Source organism: Phoca vitulina, unplaced genomic scaffold, assembly GCF_004348235.1.
Source record: "Phoca vitulina isolate PV1807 unplaced genomic scaffold, GSC_HSeal_1.0 scaffold22, whole genome shotgun sequence".
Classification (NCBI taxonomy): Eukaryota; Metazoa; Chordata; class Mammalia; order Carnivora; family Phocidae; genus Phoca; species Phoca vitulina.
This window is the reverse complement of record NW_022589725.1, coordinates 11,796,824-11,814,352: the sequence shown is the minus strand read 5'-3', so window position 1 is coordinate 11,814,352 and position 17,529 is coordinate 11,796,824. Positions and strand designations below refer to the sequence as shown.

The window sequence follows — 17,529 nt, the reverse complement described above, 5'->3', positions numbered from 1 at the left end:
GCCCCAGCCTCGGCCCACTGTCGCCCTGCCCCAGCCTCGGCCCACTGGCCCCCTGCCCCAGCCTCGGCCCACTGTCCCCCTGCCCCAGCCTCAGACCACTGCTGGGCTTCCTTCAGCTCCATGAAGCAAGCTTTCCTCCCCTCAGAGCCTGAGTGTGTGTTTTCCTGCCTAAAAACTCCCAACCCCGACACCCTCCAGACCAGGTCAGAGGCCATCCTGTGCCCTTGTGGTACCATGTGCCTCCCCTTTAGAGCCATGTAGGTCAGTCACCTCTCTCTGTGCCCCCCAATCTCTTCTCTCCAGATGGCTCGAAGTAGGGCCCCCCGGTGCCTGGATGGACGTTGGCCATTCCGCACGTGGTTCTGTCAGGTGACGGGTGGTGACAAAGCCGGTCTGGAAGAGGCTCGGGGAGGAGTTCTGTCAGGGGACAGGACTTCTCACAGGCATCCAGCCACACTATCTGGGACCCTGAGAAGGCTCTGTGCCCCCAACTTCAATCACACCCTGTTGGCAAGGAGGGTGATGGTGAAGCTAGAATAGCCAGCCAATTTTCAGGGAGCTGAGAGCAGAAACCCAATCCACTTCACTTCCTTTCCCAGGCAAGACCCCAGAACCAGGGTTTGTGGAGGTGAGAGGGCCCTGAGTTGAGGAAACAGGCCAGCTGTGATGAAGTTCCCAGCATCTGGAGAGAACGGGAGCCCAACATGAGAAACAGTTGATTTCTAAAGAAAGGTTGCCAGCCCTGAGTGGCTGGTCTGATAATACAAACCAGCCCCAGAGCCTGGCCTTCTTGCCGAGGGAGAGAGAGGACGCAACACCAGAGGTGACCACTTCCTTTATTGCCTCTGGGCTGGGGTCCTGGGCTGGGGCTCAGAGGTATCTGGAGGGAGCAGGTGACACTGGGCCCAAATTATTGCTACTTGGCAAGGTCACCTTGGGACTTCCCATAGTGCCCTGAGTATGGGTGGGCATGAGCATGCAAATGACATGCAAACCAACCCAGGATCCTGCAGAAGGCTCTGGTGCAGCGGAAGGTGCTGGAAGAGTTGGGAGCCTGCCAGCCCAGGAGGGTGGTGGGGACACCCAGGTCCTTACCCCACACTGCAGACGGATCCGGCCCAGCCTCAGGGCTCGAGGTTTGGTGGGGGGTGGTGTCCCTGAGCATCAGCCCTGGTTCTGCTGCTGGTTGAGGAAGAGCAGAAGCCTGGCCCCAAGGCAGCAGGAAGAAAGCAGGGTACCCACTAGGAAGCCAGACAACCCAAGGCCCACCCGGAGAGGGAAGCGACCTGCTCTGTGTCACACAACAAGGCTGGGACAGAGGGGACCAGAATCCAAGCCTCCTGAGCCAGGCAGAGGCCAGAGTGCCTCAGAGGCTAAAGATTCAAATAAAATACACTGATAAACAGAAAGCAAGCAGCCCAGTCCCTGATCCCTGGGCTGAGAGACTCTCCACCGGCTGGGTCTGGGGGAGGGGGGGCGGGGGGCACCTCTGAGAGCCCAGCCCCAGGTCTGAGAGTGGCCACGTCCTTGGTCTTGGTGCTGAGTTGACCAGTCCAGAAGCTCCAGGGCCTTGGCTTATGCAGGTCAGGCTCAGTTATTATTCATAATCCACCAGGAGGCTAGGGGTCAGAGGTTGAGGATCAGAAGGCATCGGGGGCCCACTGCCACTCCGTACGGCTGTGGAGAGGGTTGGGGGCCACAGCATACCTGGGAAGAACACAGTGGTGAGGGTGTCCGGAGCCCGAAGGTAGTCAATGAGGATGCGCTGGAAGGCCTTACTACAGGCGGAATGCTGGTGCCTGCGGAGGGTCATGGAGTGACCTGAGGCTGGAGCTGGTCCCCCAAAGAGCAAGACCACCTGGTTGAGAGCTCCCCACTCCCTGCCCAGTGCTGCTGTCTGGATTCAGATCCCAGTCCTGCCTCCTGCTGGCTCTGAGCCTCAGCTCCCCCTGAGAACTGGGGACAAGAGCGCGTACCGCAGCAGGACACGCGGAGGATGACCTGAAGCGTAACCCACGGGTCCCGGCACAGGCTGCGGCGCAGTTCACCGAGGGCCTGCCCTCTACCCTGCCCCCAGCGCTGCGTTCAGGTCTTCATCCGCCGTCTCATTTGGCTCACAGGAGGGTGGACCTCTTGCCACTCTCATTTTGGAAAGGACACCGCTGGGGCTCGGAGGGGATAAGTAACCCTCCCGAAGTCACACAGCCAGGGTATGACAGCGGATGATTTGGACCGCGGCCTGACTCACTCCAGGGCCCATACTCAATAAATTTTAGTTTTCAGACACCATTCATACCTTCTCCAGGAGGCCTCATCCTGCCAGAACTCATATAGGGTGAAAGAGGCGTTGTCCAGCATCTTCTGGGCAGACACACTGTGGGACCAAAGAGATGGCCAGGCCAGGCCCAGGCTACCACCACCATTGCCCACCCAGCCAGGATGTCTAATGGGAGCCCTGGCCCAGGATGCCCAGCCCCCCGGCACTTTGCCCTACTCACCCCCGCCCCCCCCGACCTTGGCCAGCCCACTAAGCCAGCTGGGGACTCACTGCAGGCAATGGCTCTGGGCCCCTGTGAAGTCCACGTAGCAGCACAGGGCGCGGTGGAAATCCTGCAGGGCTTCCTCCGCCACCTGCACCTGCCTCTGGGCCACGAGGATGTGCTAGCAAGACAGGCCACCTGGTCAGCCAGGGTAAGGCAGGGCTCGGCGAGGGACGGGATGTGGCCTTCAGGAAGACCCTGCCCTGCCTGACTTGCACCAGCGCTGGCCTGCCATGAGATCAAGCTCCTGCCCAAGCCGGCCCCCGGCATCCCTGACTCCATCCTCCTCTCCCCATGGCCAAGGTCACTGCCTCGATCCAGCCACTGTCCCTCTCTCCTGCAGTATGCCACCATTTCCCCCTCCAACCTCCATCCACGCTGCTCAGACCAGCTTTCAGGGATGCAGATGAGAGAGACTAATGCCCAGAGAGGGACCGGGACTTATACACGGTCCCACAGCAAGGGCTGGGGCCCGGCGCCTGCCTGACAGGCCTGGGGGACGAGGGCTGGGCCAGCCTGGGAAAAGGGTGTCGGTATAACCCAGAGGCCAAGTGGGCAGCAGGCCCGTGAGTCCCCTCACTTAATGAGCACCTCCTCCTGGCACGATGCCCAGTTGCCTGTCCCTCTCCTGGACTCACCGAGTCAGGCCCCTTGGTAAGCTCCTCTTCATGCAGAGGTTCCAGCCTGGGGGCCTGTGAGGGACGCAAAGTGTGGGCAGGGCCCCCAGCGTGTCTGGCTCAGGCGGATTCCAGGAAGGTCCTCCCCCTTGGGGCACTGGCCACGTGACCCTCACCTTACACTCGAGCTGGTCGATGAGCTCCTGGAGACGGTTGACCTGGAGCCGCCACCGCATCTCGGCTCCCGAGCTCTGCCCTGGGGTGGGAGACCCATGGCGGGAAGTCTGGCACCGGCCCCGCACGCGGGGAAGCCTCTCAGGGACGGTGGAGGGGTGGGCACCGTGCCCGCCCGGCACCCTCCTCAGCCAGACCTCCCACGCCGCCACAGGCCCACCTGTGTCCGAGGCGGAGGAGCCAGGAGACCAGGTGGGTGACCGACCGATGCTCCGCAGGGCCCTGCGCCCTGCCCGCCGGCTGCCGTGGGGCCTGCTCTGCACCCCCACACTGTCTTCGTCTGACCTAGGGAAGTGGAAGGTCGACCCGCTGCTCCCAGACCCACAGGCCAAGGACTGGGGCCCCAGAACAGGGCCAGGCCTGGGTGGGGCAAAACAGGCTTCCGGGGACGTTGAGACCCAGCCTCAAAGCCAGCCACCCCCTCTCACCCCTTCTTGGCCTCCCTGCCAACAAGAATGTGAGCTCTGGGATACCGGAGCTACGGAATGTGATGGAAGCTGAGGGCCCCGGAATGTGGTGACGGCGACCAGCAGGGCACCTCACATACCGTGGGCCCCGGGCCTGGGCCTCCAGGGTATCTGACGCCCCTTCCAACGAGCTCTGCAGGGCTTGGAGCTGGCTCACCGTCTCCCGCAGGAGGAAGCGGGTCACAAACTGGTCCACCTTGGAGGCCCGCTCATACTCCTGGGGGCAGAGGGGACATGGTCAGCATTTCCTGGTCTCAAGCACATATTTCTGAACGGGGAGCCACTGCCCTGCCCCCCTACCCCCTGCCCATCAAAGCAACGGAGGCAGCATGAAGAGCAGAGAGCATGCAACGGGAGCAGAACAGTGCTGGGACTGGGAGCGGGGCCTAGACCCTCCTCGTCTGGGCCTGGCCTTCCTTCCTGGGAGGTGTGAGGCCAACTTAACAGGGAGGCATCTGCTCTTTTCTGGGCCCCAAGGCCCCTTCCCTGTTGGGACACCACCTTCAGCCAGTGTGGCCCCAGGTACAGGTAGGCAGGTGAGGGGTAGGGCAGGTCACAGGGCATCCAAAGGCCAGTTTTGACACACGAGGCAAAATGATGGTGTGATGTGGCCCCATACTCACCAGCTGGCCCTAAACTCATAATCTCTGCATGCATTCATTCATTCACTCATCCACGCAACAAACATTTACCTTTTCCTAGGAGCTGCAGATACAAGCCTGCCAGCCAGGTCCCTGTCCATACACACACCAGCACTGATCCCTACATCACTAGCCTCCACTCAGCCCCTCCCATCGTGGGCAGAAAGACAAGGCCGACACATGCCAGGCCCTATGCTGCTCATGTGGGATGCTCAGAGACTCTCCAACTACCTTCGCCTCCTTGTGCCTCAGTTTCCTCACCTAGAAAACAGGGATGATAACAGTCATCTCACTGAGGCTGTTGAAAAACTTCAATGAGTTAATTCCGACACAGGACACAGACCAGGATGGGAGTCCTGAGGACCCATGGTCCAGCCAGGGGCTTGCCCACCCTCCACGAGGGGCTCCAGAGGCACCATCCATCGGGGGCTTCATCTGTCCATGACCTGCCTCAGCTCAGCCATCAGATGAGCCCTCCTGGGCCAGGCTTATGAGCCGGGAGGCAGGAACAGAATGGGGGCTGAGTCCTCTCACTCTTGGGCCGATGGCCTCTGTCCTGTCTCTCCAAGCCTGGTCTCCAGACTTCCTGGCCATGCTCTGAGCTCCCTGAAATCCTTCCAATAAATTCCCTTTTGAGCACTTAAGATGATCAATCAGTCTCTGTTACTTGCAACCAAAAAACCTGGCTAACGTAACAGTACCCCCTCTGTGCCAGGCCCTGTTCGAAGCAGAATTTCATTTAATCCTCATAGCAACTTACAGGAACCATAATTGGCCCCATTTTGCAGATGAGAAGACTGAGGCCTAGAGCAGTTGATTACCTTGGCCAAGATCACACAACTGTTAGTGGCAGAGTCGGAATTCAAACCCAGACCACAAAAATTCCTCTCTACTCAACACTAAGCACCTTACAAGCATTGCCTCATTCGTGATTATTAGTCCAGTTTCATAGCTGAGAAACCAAAGCCACAAATCACAGAGTAAACGGAGCCAAGATGTGCCTGTGGGTTCTGGGAGGAGGAGCTTAGAGTCTGGAGCTGGTGAGGTTGACCCATGAGGTCACAATGTGGCCTCCACGGGACAGAGCAGGGGCAGGGTGCCCCAGCCAGAAGGCAGGGCAGAGGCAGCATGGGCTGTGGCCCCCAGTGGTGACCAGCCCTGCCATGGGAAACAACAGTTCTCACAAGAGGACCAAAGTGCCCAAGCAGGCCTGCAAGGGGAGGCCGCCAGATATGGACAAGGCTGGGCAGAAACAGCAGTTCAGCCACCTCAAGCGGAAGAAGCCAAGCGTGAGTGCCAGGGTGCTGGGGGTAGGTAGGAGTCAGGGGTACTTGAACAGGTGGGCAAGAGGGAATGCTGGGAGTCTAGGCCTTGTGGGCCTAAGTCCGAGAGCCATAGAAAGGCTTGGATAACTCCTCCTGAGGATGAGGGTCCCAGGAACCTACGTGGGTGTGGTTGGACCTAAAAGCCCAGGAGGGAGGGCAGGGATTCAAGAAACCAGGAGACTTGGGAGTCCAGGAGGGTGGGCAGGAAGGGATTCTCCCAACTCCGACAGACGGGTAGAGGGTTCAGCAAGGAGAATCAGCCCTAGTTGGTACCACAGAGGCTATGGGCACAGGGTGTTCTCTTATGCCCCCTTTCCAGCTTCTAGCCATAAAATGTGCTATTCTTCTAGGGTGGGTTAGAGTCTCAGCACCAAGGCTAGGAGGGCCGGCAAAGATCCCATATACATCGACGGTGCAAGGTCTCGGGAGGTCAACCTAGGGTGGGTTTCCAGAGGGAAGGCAGGGGTCCTGGGCGATGGGACAGGGGGAGACCCACTCCCGCCCCCTGGAAACGTGAAGGGAACTGAGTCCCAGGAGACAGGACCTGGTGGGTAAGGATCCTCAGCAAGAAGACGCGGTGCGCTCTTCCCCCAGGCCAAGATTGTGCTGCTTTTCCCCTTGGACAAGCGGCAGCAGCTAGCCGAGGTGGCGGCGGGCCCCGGCGCGCGGCCTGGGCGGCCAGATGAGGACGCGACGGGCGGCCCGGTGGGCTCCCCGGCGGCGGCGCCCATGCTGCGAGGAGCGGGCGACGGCGCTGATCGGCGCGAGGGCGCACGCGCGCGCGAGATGAAGAAGATCTTGGTCCTGCTGCTGCTGCTGGACGCGCGGCTGCAGGAGGAGGGGCGCTGCGCGGCCGGCGCGCCCGGGGGCAGGGCCGGAGCCACGGTGGCGCCGGGCTGGCAGCGGCTGTACGCGCGCCTGCTGACCGAGAGCGAGGTGGACCGCGAGGCCGACCCCGCCAAGGAGCAGCCGCGCAAGCGGCGCCGCTGCCCTCGCCCGCGGCCCTGAGCGCCCAGCCCGGTCCCCGGCCCCCGGCCCAATAAAGAGCGCATAGCAACCCTGGCGCCCGCTAGCTCTGTCCGAGGCGGCGCAACACGGAGCTGGGTGGGGGAAACTGAGGCCCAGAGCGAGACAGGGATGAAACGGGAGTATTGATGGCAGAGCAACGGCCACGGCCTGGAGCCAAAACTGTTGGTGCCTTCTCCTTGTGACCCAAGCGACAGAACCCCCACCCCGAGCTGGGGAGGGGCACCCAGCCACAGTGGAGGGAAGCTATTTCCCTCCTCCCCCCAACTGCAGGCCCTGGTCAGAACCTTCAAGGTCTGCAGGCCCAAGGGAGGTGAGTTTGGGCAAACCCCGGCTTGGCCAAGCTAGGAGGAGGGGCCTGCTTCCCACAGAGGCCTAACATCTCCAAATGTTCCCAACATTCACAAGTCCTTAGGCACGGGGAGGGTTCCAGGCAAACAGCCACAACCCTGGAAAGAACTGAGAAGGCCCCACGATCAGCAGGGCTGGGCCTGGGACTCACAGTCTGCCCGTGAGAGCACCCAGGTGGAGACGCTGGGGTCTGTGGGCCTCTGATCCCTCACTCCTGTCCCACTTTGCTTGGTAACCCCCAAGTCACCTCAGTCACTTGTCTCCCAACCTACCCTGTGCCATCCCTTTGCCCACATTGCAGCCAGAGACTTCTTCCAAACCACTTAGCCAGCTGTAGGACAGTTCACTCTCCTCATAAGCCCCCACCGATTCTCCGAGGCCCAAACTTACTGTTGTCATGTGCAGGCCCAACCCCCAGCCTTAGTCTCTCCCTCTAGGGCTTCTGAGTGACTCCTATCCTCACCCCTGCTCTGGCCATATCGCCACTGTGCCCTCCGATGCAAGGTTCACCTCCCTCACTCACCCAGGAGGGGCCGGCATGCTTTCTGTGAGAAAGATCCAGCTGCTTGTTCTCATTCTCCTGGGTCCCAAACCCAGCTCCAGACCTGAGTGCTGCCCCAGCTCTACCGAACCTGTAGCCAGCCTTCTACTCGTGACGCCTCAGAAAGTCCCAAAGGGGGCAGATGCAGCGGGGGTGAAGGTCCCAGCTTATTAAAGACATAGGCCCAGCTTCTGCTGAAGATGCACTTTCGTTAGTGTCAACACAATTGACGTCCCTTCCATATCCCCCTGCATCAGGCTGGAGGTTGCATGACCCATAGCATCTCTCCAAATGCTTGTAAGAACCAACCCTTTCCTACCATCCATGTGGTTACAGTCATGGTAACCATGTTCCTCAATGTGGCCACACATCCTGGCCATACGTGATTGGCCCAGGCTGGTCCTATCAGCCTCTTCCCTGGGACTGTAATTCAGGAGCTGTGAGAGACTGCTACATGAACATGCATAGGCTTAAGCTGGTCTTCGGAAGAATAAAAAAAAACAATGCAGAGGACAGTACACAACCTGTAGTCAGGACCTACTTCCAGTCTGTTCCCGAAACCTGATTTCATCTTTGCCCTTGGTATCCATAAGACATACAAGATCCTTGGGGCGCCTGGGTGGCTCAGTCGTTAAGCGTCTGCCTTTGGCTCAGGTCATGATCCCAGGGTCCTGGGATCGAGCCCCACATCAGGCTCCCTGCTCAGCGGGAAGCCTGCTTCTCCCTCTCCCACTCCCCCTGCTTGTGTTCCCTCTCTCACTGTGTCTCTCTCTGTCAGATAAATAAATAAAATCTTCAAAAAAAAGATATACAAGATCCTTGTAATAAAATCCCTATTTTAGCTTAAGTTCACCTGAGTAGCTCTCCTACTTGCAACCAAAATGGTCCTAAAGAGAACAGACTCTGCAGAGACAAGTGGCCTAGGAAATTTCCCGTGTGAGGATTAGAACTACCTTTTGGAGGAAGAAACTGAGCCCAGAGAGAAATTAGGACTTGCTCAGGGGCACACAATGAGTTGTCGTCTTCAGAACCGAGTCACAATTCAGGTCCACAAGAGTCCATACATGGAAGCCCCTGAAGGTAGGGTCCCTATGTGGATTGTCTGGGCCTCTCAGGGCTGAGCACAGAGGTCCTCAGAGTGGCTGTAGATCTGTGATTAAGAGCTTTCTCGTCAGCATTGGATTGGGGCAGGGAAGGGGGAGGGTGGTTAGCTGCACATGTGGCCAGAATACATCAGATAATCTGAAGTGGTTTTGGGAGGGAGTCAGATTGGTTGTGCTGTGCAGCTGAGGCCAGATCCCCCAATGCCAAAATCACTGCTCTTGGCCTTGTCCCAGGAGAGTAGATGTGTCCAGGGAGTTTTCATGGGTGGAGAGGGCTGTGGGGAAGGAAGCATAGCAGGTACTGAGGACTGACGTCACAATGAGTCCAATCCAAGTTCTTTTCCTTCCTTCTCTGACCACCCCGTTCCACCTCCACAACCAGTAAAGACTTAAGGCCAGGAGACCGCCGGGGGCTCAAGGACTGGGCTGGACTCCTGGGTCCCCCCGGGAGGATATATGTCCGGAGAACATTGCCACAAGGCCCCTTCATTGTTAGAGTTCTGCTGCTCCGGGCAGCTTCTCCTTATTTAGGACTTGATGTGGCCCTCTCATCATCCACCTCTGCCAGGGCTGAGTGAGTGGGCCGCGCCGCGGAGGTGAGTCCTCAGAGAGGCGGGTCTGGTGCAAGGTGGAGTCTTGAGCCTGGAGCCACAGGAGGGCAAAGAAGGCCTGAAGCGGCTGAAGCCCGGCGAGAGCGGGAGACTGACCCTTGAACCGGGGGCGGGGCCTCGGGCCCGTGGGCGGAGCCAAGAGCTGAAAAGGGACGTCCAGTCTGACGCGAAGAGCGGGAGCTCGGGACCAGAGGCTGCAGCCAAGACTTTAGAGCGCGAGTTCTGTGGCCAGAAAGGCCGGGACTTAGGCCTGGGGCCAGAGCCAAGAGCTGAAAGGTGGGCGGAGCCTCAGGCAGGGGGCGGGGCGGAGCCCGGAAAGCCACGGTGGCATCGGTGTCCGAAAGCAGGCGGGTCCGTCGGCCGCCCTCGCTGGGCCGCGTGGCGGTGGTCATAGACCAGGGCTCGGGCTTCATCAAGGCGGGCTTTGCGGGCGAGCGCCAGCCGCGCCTGGTGCTGAAGAGCTCCAGCCTGGTGCCCAGCTGGGACCGGCCGGTGCCGCCAGGGGCACTGGGCGGCGAGCTGATGGGTGGCGTGGCGCGGGCGCACCCCATCAAGCACGGCGTGGTGGTGGACTGGGAGGCACTGGAGGGGCTGTGGGAGCGCCTGCTGGTGGGCGGCCTGCGGGTGTGCCCGGAGCAGTGGCCCGTGCTCGTGAGTGATTCGCCGTCGGCGCCGCCGGCGGGCCGCGACAGGATAGCCGAGCTGCTGTTCGAGGCCTTGGCAGTGCCCGCGTGCCACATGGCCAGCACAGCGTTGTTGGCGCTCTGCTCCACTGGCGCGTTCAGCGGGCTGGCCGTGGAGGCAGGCGCGGGCGTGTGCCACGCCACGCCCATCTATGCGGGCCACGCGTGGCATGAGGCCACGTTCCGGCTGGACGTGGCAGGCAGCACCCTGTCTCGCTACCTGCGGGACCTGCTGGTGGCAGCATGCCCCCACCTACAGCTGCGGGCCCTGCCCCGCAAGGCCATCACACAGCTCAAGAAACGCTGCTGCTATGTGTCACTGGACTTTGAGGGGGACCTTCATAACCCTGACCGCCACCATCCGGTCAGTTTCTGCTTAGGCAAGGGGTGCTCCATCCGTCTCAGCAGCGAGCGCTTCCGCTGCCCAGAACCCATCTTCCAGCCGAGTCTGCTAGGCCAGGCCAGGCCGGGACTGCCCGCACTGGTCTTCCGGGCACTGCAGAAGGTCCCCGCAACGCTCCGGACGCGGCTGGCTGGCACCGTGGTGCTGGCCGGTGGCTCCACACTCTTCCCTGGCTTCACCGAGCGCCTGGCAGTGGAGCTGGAGGCGCAGTGCCGGAGGCACGGCTACGGGGCGCTGAGGCCATGCCTGGTGGCCACGCCTGGGCGTGCCACAGCCGTATGGACAGGCGGCTCCATGGTGGCCTCGCTGCGCTCCTTCCAGTGCCGCTGGATAACCCGGGCCATGTACCAGGAGTGTGGCTCCCGGCTGGTGCACGAAGTGTTCGACTGAGTCACGCTGTCCTGGAGGGGAGGCGCCACGGGGGGGGGCTGCGGAGGGCGAGGCTCGGCGGGCTGAGCTACACTGTCAGAGGCACTGAGTTCCAGATAAAAGTCTCAGGTGATCAGAGCTGGTAGAGTCCTCGTGTGCTGATGGGTGGCCCCTAACCCTTCCTGAGCCAGGAGGAGGTGGTCCGGACCTCTAGGGCCCTCACTTCGACCTGCAGTTTGAATCTACCGTAACCAGTGCCAGTTCAGAGAATACCAGTCCAGGTGCCTACCCCCCGGGCCCTGTTTCCATGGCAACAAGGCAGGCAACACCGCCACTTGTGTTCAGGCCACAGATATGGAAACTGTGACGTCAACCCCTCACCCAGTACCGTTTGGATTCCCATCCTATGCCAAGCTTCAAGGGGTGACCCTTTGAAAACGGACAAAATCCCATGTGGAAGCAGCCAGAAAAGGAAGCCCTGTCCTCAGCTGATCGTTGACTCACTGAGGGCCTCAGTTTCCCCTTCTGTAAAAAGTGGGGTCAGGCACAATCCTGGGCCTCCTCCCTGTTCCCTCCGTGCCTCGTTATTAAGAGCTGTGGGACAAAGCGGGGTGGAGACATTTCTTAAACACACAAAGGGAGGGGTGGTTTGTGTTTTCGAAGTCACTATCCAAGAGCCTAGAGTCCTGGCCGTGAGCACTGCTTGTGCTTATACGCACAGGTGGCCACACATGCAAACACTCGGGTGCACACCCAGCCTCACCCACGTCCTTGGGCCAGGCCCGGCCCCCCACCCCCAGGTTCCACACACCAGCGTGGGCCTGTGGCCATGTGTGTGAGCACGCCCCACCTCCCACCCCATCCCTGCTGGGTCCTGGGCGCGATACCCCACAACAGTTAGGCCTCGCCAATAACGGAAACAGCAGCAGCAGCAGCGGCTCTAGGTACTAAGTGGCTTCCGTGTGCCAGGCATAGTTCTGGGTGCTGGAAATAGAGCCGAGAATAAGAAAGACAAAAATCCCTGCCTTCGCTCTCATTGAACGGTCACACCAAATGTATGCAGGTAAGCTCTATTATTATCCCCAGTTTACAGATGAGAAAACTGAGGCCCAGAGAGAGAAAGGTGCACAGCTAGGAAGCGAGAGAGCCCTGCTTTGAGCCCAAGCCCCGAGCCATGACAGTGGAGGCTCCCACAGCGCAGCAGACACCCCTGCCCTCGTTCCCAGCCTTCCAGCATCAAGCCCTCCACTCACCAGCTTGGTGGTGTCCATGGCAGTGAGCACTGCACAGTTCAGCGACTCCAGGGCAGCCAGCACGGGCCGGTAGACACCCAGGTGTTCTGAGAAATAGTCTGTGGGCAGAGGAGGTGCTCAAAGGTTCCCGGACCACCCCCCACCTGCTCCGTGGCCTCATTTACCCCAACCTGGAATTCCTCTGCAGCCAACCAGGCCTCATATCCTGAGCCAAGCCCATCCTGTTCCATTAGGAGAGGAGGAACAGCCTCTCATCTTGCCCACCTGCCCAGGGGTCCCAGGAGACCGGAGCTCCCGTGGGCCTACTCACCACACAGTCTCTCTGTTTCCAAATTGCTGTGGGGAAAAGGGAAGGCACCCTTCAGTCCCACAGAGGTAAGCCTGGGACCTGGGACCCTGAAGCCAATGCCCCTCCCACTGCCTGCCCAGCTCAGCCTGACGCGGAGGCTACTCCTGCCTCTACCCCAGGTGAAGCGGCTCAGTGGGCCGAGAGGGGCAGCCAGGGTACTATGAAGGGCAAAAATCAGACCCTCTCTTGGCCTCCAAGGGGCTTTCAGGCCCAGGGAGAGAAATGTGGACACAGGCCAGAGAGGAGGGGTCAGAGCTGGGAAGGGGAAGCCAGGTCTGGGGAAGTCCAGAGAAAGCACGGGGTATTACTTGGTAGGTTAGGGAGGGCTTCCCGGAGGAGGCTGCTTTAGTTAGGCCTTGAAGGACAAGGGATTTGATTGGAGTGTCTGGTGGTGGGGAGGTGGCAGCACTGCAGACAAAAGGTCCAGCTCAGGCTCCAGAATAGGGAAGGGCACGGCAGCCTTGAATGCTGACCCCGAGTCTGGAATTATTTCTAAGGAGATGCCGGGGGACAGGGAGGGACAGCTGCGTGTGCATGTGCACGCGTGTGAGGAAGCACGGGGAGGAAAGTGTGCAACTGCTGCTAAGGCCTGCAGATGTGGGAACACACACGGGGAGGTAAGTGCGTGTTGGTGCACTTGCATCCACGGGTGGAAGCTGGCAGGGCCCAGCTAGCCTCAGGCATCCTCTGGTCCCTGCAGGAAGCAGGAATGGGGAAGGGGGACACCTGTGGGCTGAACCACGGGCGGTGACTCAGACGTGGCTATTTTGGGGTCCCAGCTGGAAGGAGTGTGATGGACAAGGCTGGAGCCAGGGAGGGGGGTGAGTGGGCGGGTAAAGTTGGCATTGGGCCCTGGCACCTCTCTCCCTATGCAACCCCCCATCCTCCATAAGGAACTGAGGCAGCAGGGGACACAGTGGGGCTGGGATAACCTAGCCTCACATCTACCCACGGCTCACCCACCCCCTCTCGTACTTACTTGGTGGAGTGCCCATCAATGCCGTTGAACAGCTCCCGCAGCTCCCCAGGGCTGAGAACCCCATCAGCAAAGTAATTCTGGAATTCCTCAAATGAGAGCTTACCATCATCTGGGGGGAGGGGGGGCAGGGAGCAGAGCTGGTATCCCTGACCCCTGCCACCAGATTCAGACCCCCCTAATGACTACTCAGCCAGGTGGAATGGAATTCTGAGCTTGGTGGGGGACCTAGCTGTTGGAGACAAAAGGGTCCTTGGAGATGCCCACTTAAGGCAGCAGGGCCCACTTTCCAGGCACCCAAGAGACAGGGCAGCACACATGTCACATTACATCGGGACTCAATACATGTTTGCCAAGTGAAGACGCAAATGAACAGCCTGGGACACGGCCAGATCATGGCAGGACCTAGACGTCACTTGGAGGACTTGGGGGCTGAGTCTCCGCCGGCCAGCCTGGCTCCAGGCTGCTGTGGACCCACGCCCTTCACAGAGAAGCCACTGGGAGGCAGATGAGATCTTCCTAAGAGTTGGAGCCCCTGCAAGCAGCAGCAGGCTGGCTTAGGAGGGAAGAACCTCCTCTATGCAGGGACCTCGTAACAGTCTAAGCACCGGTGCAATGGCTAAAGACACTGGGGATTTGGCCTGTAAGGTCTGTAAGCAGATGGGGTCGGGGGAGCAGGGCTGGGGGAGGGTCTGGGCCTCCCCAGACAGGACGCTGTGATCCAAATGAGACCACGTGTCCTCATCAGTGAGTTGGGACACGATCCTGTCTCTAGGAGGCTTACACAAAAGGGTCTGAAGACCCCAGACGGAAGTGAGGCCGAGGCTGACTGGCTGCCTCAGCTCAGACCCTCACCCGGCCAATCAGAGCACAGTGGGCTGCTCCAAGTCACCCGTGGGCAGCAACTTGCTTCTGGGCTCCCTTGAGGGCTCCTGCTTTAGCTTTTAAGGTTTTCCCAGACTGGGGTCTGAGACTGCCCAGGACCCAGGGCAGGGGAAGCGGATTCCCTGGACCCAGCATCATCCTGTGCAAGCCCTCCCTGGGTCCAGGTGGCTGGTCATACAGAAAGTCACTGAGCCCTCTAAAGATCTAGGGCCTCATCTCCATCACCCCACCTTTCCAAGCCCCTTACACAGGGAGCCTGGGACAAAGCATCACACAGACCCCGGTTCAAGCCCCACCACTTAAAGGCTGTGTGATTTTAGGCAACCCGCTTCACCTCTCTGGGCTTCTGCTCCTTCATCTGTGAAATGGGGTGAAGAGTTCCCACCTAGCTGGCGGGTGTGGGGGCAACATGAAGTCATATAGAAGAGTTACCCATAACAGTGCCAAGGCACTGCGTGAGAGTACGCCCCCACCTCCGCCTCTGACTAAACCACATTCCCTCCACTCTCCATCCTGCCAAGCTCAACTCCAAACAGCACTCCCTCTGGAAAGGATGCCTTGAGTGATTTTCCTGATTTGGGTCTCCTCAAGAGACTTCTCCATTCTAGGCTGTACCCCCAAACCCCACACTCCCCTGAGCCTCCCTGATGTCTCCCACCCCTCCCTACGCTGTGGACCCAGGGGAAGCCACACTTACCATTCTTGTCTGCTCTGCGGAAAACCTAGAGGACAAAAGGGCATAGATGGGAACTGTGAGCTCTGCCTGGGAGGCAAGAGGCCCCCACCCAACTCATTAGGGCCCCAGCTGGCCAGGCTGCCCCCACCTCGCCTTTCCTCCTGCCCAGCCTGGTCCCAACTCCCTGCCCAGATCAGCCCTGCAGGAGGTTTTCCAACAAGGGGGGCACAGGAAGATCACACAGCAGGTCCCACCACTTGCTCACTTCTCCTGCGGGGAGACCTCCTGCGTCTCCAACAGCCAGGTCCCCCCACCAAGCACCCTCATGGCGGGTGCTGCAGGCCAGCTTCCGGCACCCCCACCTCCCATACCTAGAGTCTATCCTGGATTCTGTCTGATGCATCAGCCCTTGGCACGGTCCCAGCTTGAGGAAGGAGGGGAGATGGGCCCAGTTCCTGGGCCCTTGTCCCAGACCTGAACCCCCCAACTCTGCAGCATGGCCATGGTCCATCCCAGACTCTGCCTGTTCAAGGCTGTTTCCCTGGGTGCTTGTTTAAGACCCTGATATGCGGGCAGTGGCTAGTCCTTTCTTTGTGGATGCCTGGGGTTAACCCTTCCAGGGCTGGGGCTTCCTTTGAGTCTGACTCAGTGTGAAGGCCTTGGGCAGGCTCACATGTATGTGTGTGTGTGCGTGTGTGTGTGTGTACGCACATGTGCAAGGGGAAGTGAGTGGCAGAAAGCAAGGGTGGACAGACTGTATTTACAGAGAAGCAGAGATGAAGGGCAACAGAGGCGAAGAGAGAGGAGCAGAGTCAAGACATGTCCAGGGACCAGAGACTCCCAAGTCACCCAAAGCAGCCCAGCAAATGGGAGACCAGCACACCTGGCGAGAAGGGGCAGGCCAAAGCCTGGACAGAGAACGCCTAGCAGGTCCAGCTCCTGAAAGCCACTCCTCTCCAGCTGTTTGCTCTGGGTCAGTGAAGCATTGGCATGAATCTAACCCCTGGCCAGAAACCTGACTCACAGAAGGCCTGCCACTGGCTCAGGGTCACACAGCAGCCCAGTGTGGCCTGACTGGGGCAGATGGAGATGGTGGGGAGGGGTGCGACACTAGGAGTGAGGACATCTGGGGCCACGCCCTAGCATACATCTGCCTCCATGTGTGATCGTGGATATATTCTGAACTCGTCGGGCCTTGGTTTTTCCATCTGGGAAGTGGGACAGACAGGTCCCTTCCATCCAGGAGGACTGTGGTCAAGGTGCTGAGTCACTAGGGACAGCAGGGAAGGGAAAGGAGCACCGTCTTCCCCACAGGCAGAGACCTCTGAAAGTCGGGGCATGAGTGGGCCAGGATGGCGCTGAGCACTAGGGTGAAAGGGGGTAAGGGGCTCAGGGCAGGCACTGAGGCCCGGCTAGGCTGCTCCATGTGGCTGCCCCCAGGGGGCTGCAAGCCCACCTGCCACCCACAGGAGGGATGTACAGACCACTGCGGGCAATCCTGACCAACTGTGGGACCCCATGGCCCCTGGGTCAGATCTGAGGGACTCTTGGGATCAGCACTGGGTCAGAAGTCAGGAGGCTGTTTATTCTTCCAGGCTCCCCTGCCTGGGTCAGCCCAGCCTAGGGTTAGTGTTAACCGTCCCCACTGCATCAGACACATAGATGGGGTGGACTTGGGGGTGGGGGGACAGCAGGGGCAGTGACACCGAACCAGGAGACAAGGAGACAGAGAATGGACACAATGGAAACGATGAGGGAGAACGGAGACAGCAGGGTCAGAGAGAGACAGCGAGAAGCAGAGACCCAGGGACCGAAGCAGGGGCCCAAACAGACCTGGAGGGAGAGACATGCACACAGAGACGCAGAGTCGGGGGCAAGCAGAGACAGCGAGAGACAGAGCCCAGCGAGACACCGGGAGAGAGAGGACAGAGCTGGAGAGACAGAGACAACCCCAGGGCCAGAGGGCCCGCGCCCCCCGCCCGCGCCCCACTCACGTCCTGGAAGAGCGCGTGTCCGGCGGGCCCGGCGGCGGCAGCCAGGGGCGCAGGGGGCCGCCGGGGCTCGGGCGCGGGCGGCCGGATCAGGCACACGGTGAGCAGCCCCGCACACGCCATGGCGCCGCCACCCACTCGGCAACGGCTCGCTCGGCTGCGGCTCCCGCTTCTGGACGCCGCCGCCGCCGCCGCCGCCTCGGACTTGGGGGGCCGCCCGCCCATTGGCGCCGGCGCGGACGCCCATGGCCCCGCCCCCCGCGCGCCTCCCCCCCCCCGCCCCCCCCCCCCCGCCCAGCCGGCCACGGAGGCGCCCCCCCCTCCCCCCGCCGAGGGCCTCGCTTTCCCGACGGGAAAAGCCAACTCCAGCCTTCAGGTGGGCAGGAGCTACACGTAGTAGAACTCCAACACCTTTCGCCTCCGCGGTTCTGCTACCAGAGTCTCCCGGAGGGTTGGCAACTGTGGAGTCAGGAACCACCCGGGGGTCA

At 60.4% G+C, this 17,529-nt stretch overlaps 3 protein-coding genes across 3 annotated transcripts; 2 read left to right on the top strand and 1 right to left on the bottom strand.

Annotated features, from left to right (window-relative positions):
• Positions 1 to 820: 820 nt before the first annotated feature.
• Positions 821 to 17,230, bottom strand: NECAB3 (N-terminal EF-hand calcium binding protein 3). Its single transcript, XM_032419758.1, has 13 exons — positions 17,045 to 17,230; positions 15,072 to 15,096; positions 13,493 to 13,601; positions 12,475 to 12,500; positions 12,165 to 12,262; positions 3,939 to 4,075; positions 3,552 to 3,676; positions 3,334 to 3,413; positions 3,179 to 3,232; positions 2,549 to 2,661; positions 2,297 to 2,374; positions 1,708 to 1,799; positions 821 to 1,619 (listed from the first exon to the last, which is right to left on the bottom strand). Exons 1-13 carry the CDS (start codon positions 17,162 to 17,164, stop codon positions 1,591 to 1,593), a joined length of 1,086 nt encoding a protein of 361 aa, XP_032275649.1. The 5' UTR covers positions 17,165 to 17,230; the 3' UTR covers positions 821 to 1,590.
• CUNH20orf144 (chromosome unknown C20orf144 homolog) lies at positions 4,084 to 6,832 on the top strand. Its single transcript, XM_032419911.1, has 2 exons — positions 4,084 to 5,788; positions 6,419 to 6,832. The coding sequence occupies exons 1-2, from the start codon at positions 5,564 to 5,566 to the stop codon at positions 6,830 to 6,832; spliced, it is 639 nt and encodes a 212-aa protein (XP_032275802.1). The 5' UTR covers positions 4,084 to 5,563.
• Positions 7,740 to 11,435, top strand: ACTL10 (actin like 10). Its single transcript, XM_032419910.1, has 2 exons — positions 7,740 to 7,748; positions 9,733 to 11,435. Exons 1-2 carry the CDS (start codon positions 7,740 to 7,742, stop codon positions 10,930 to 10,932), a joined length of 1,209 nt encoding a protein of 402 aa, XP_032275801.1. The 3' UTR covers positions 10,933 to 11,435.
• Positions 17,231 to 17,529: the final 299 nt, after the last annotated feature.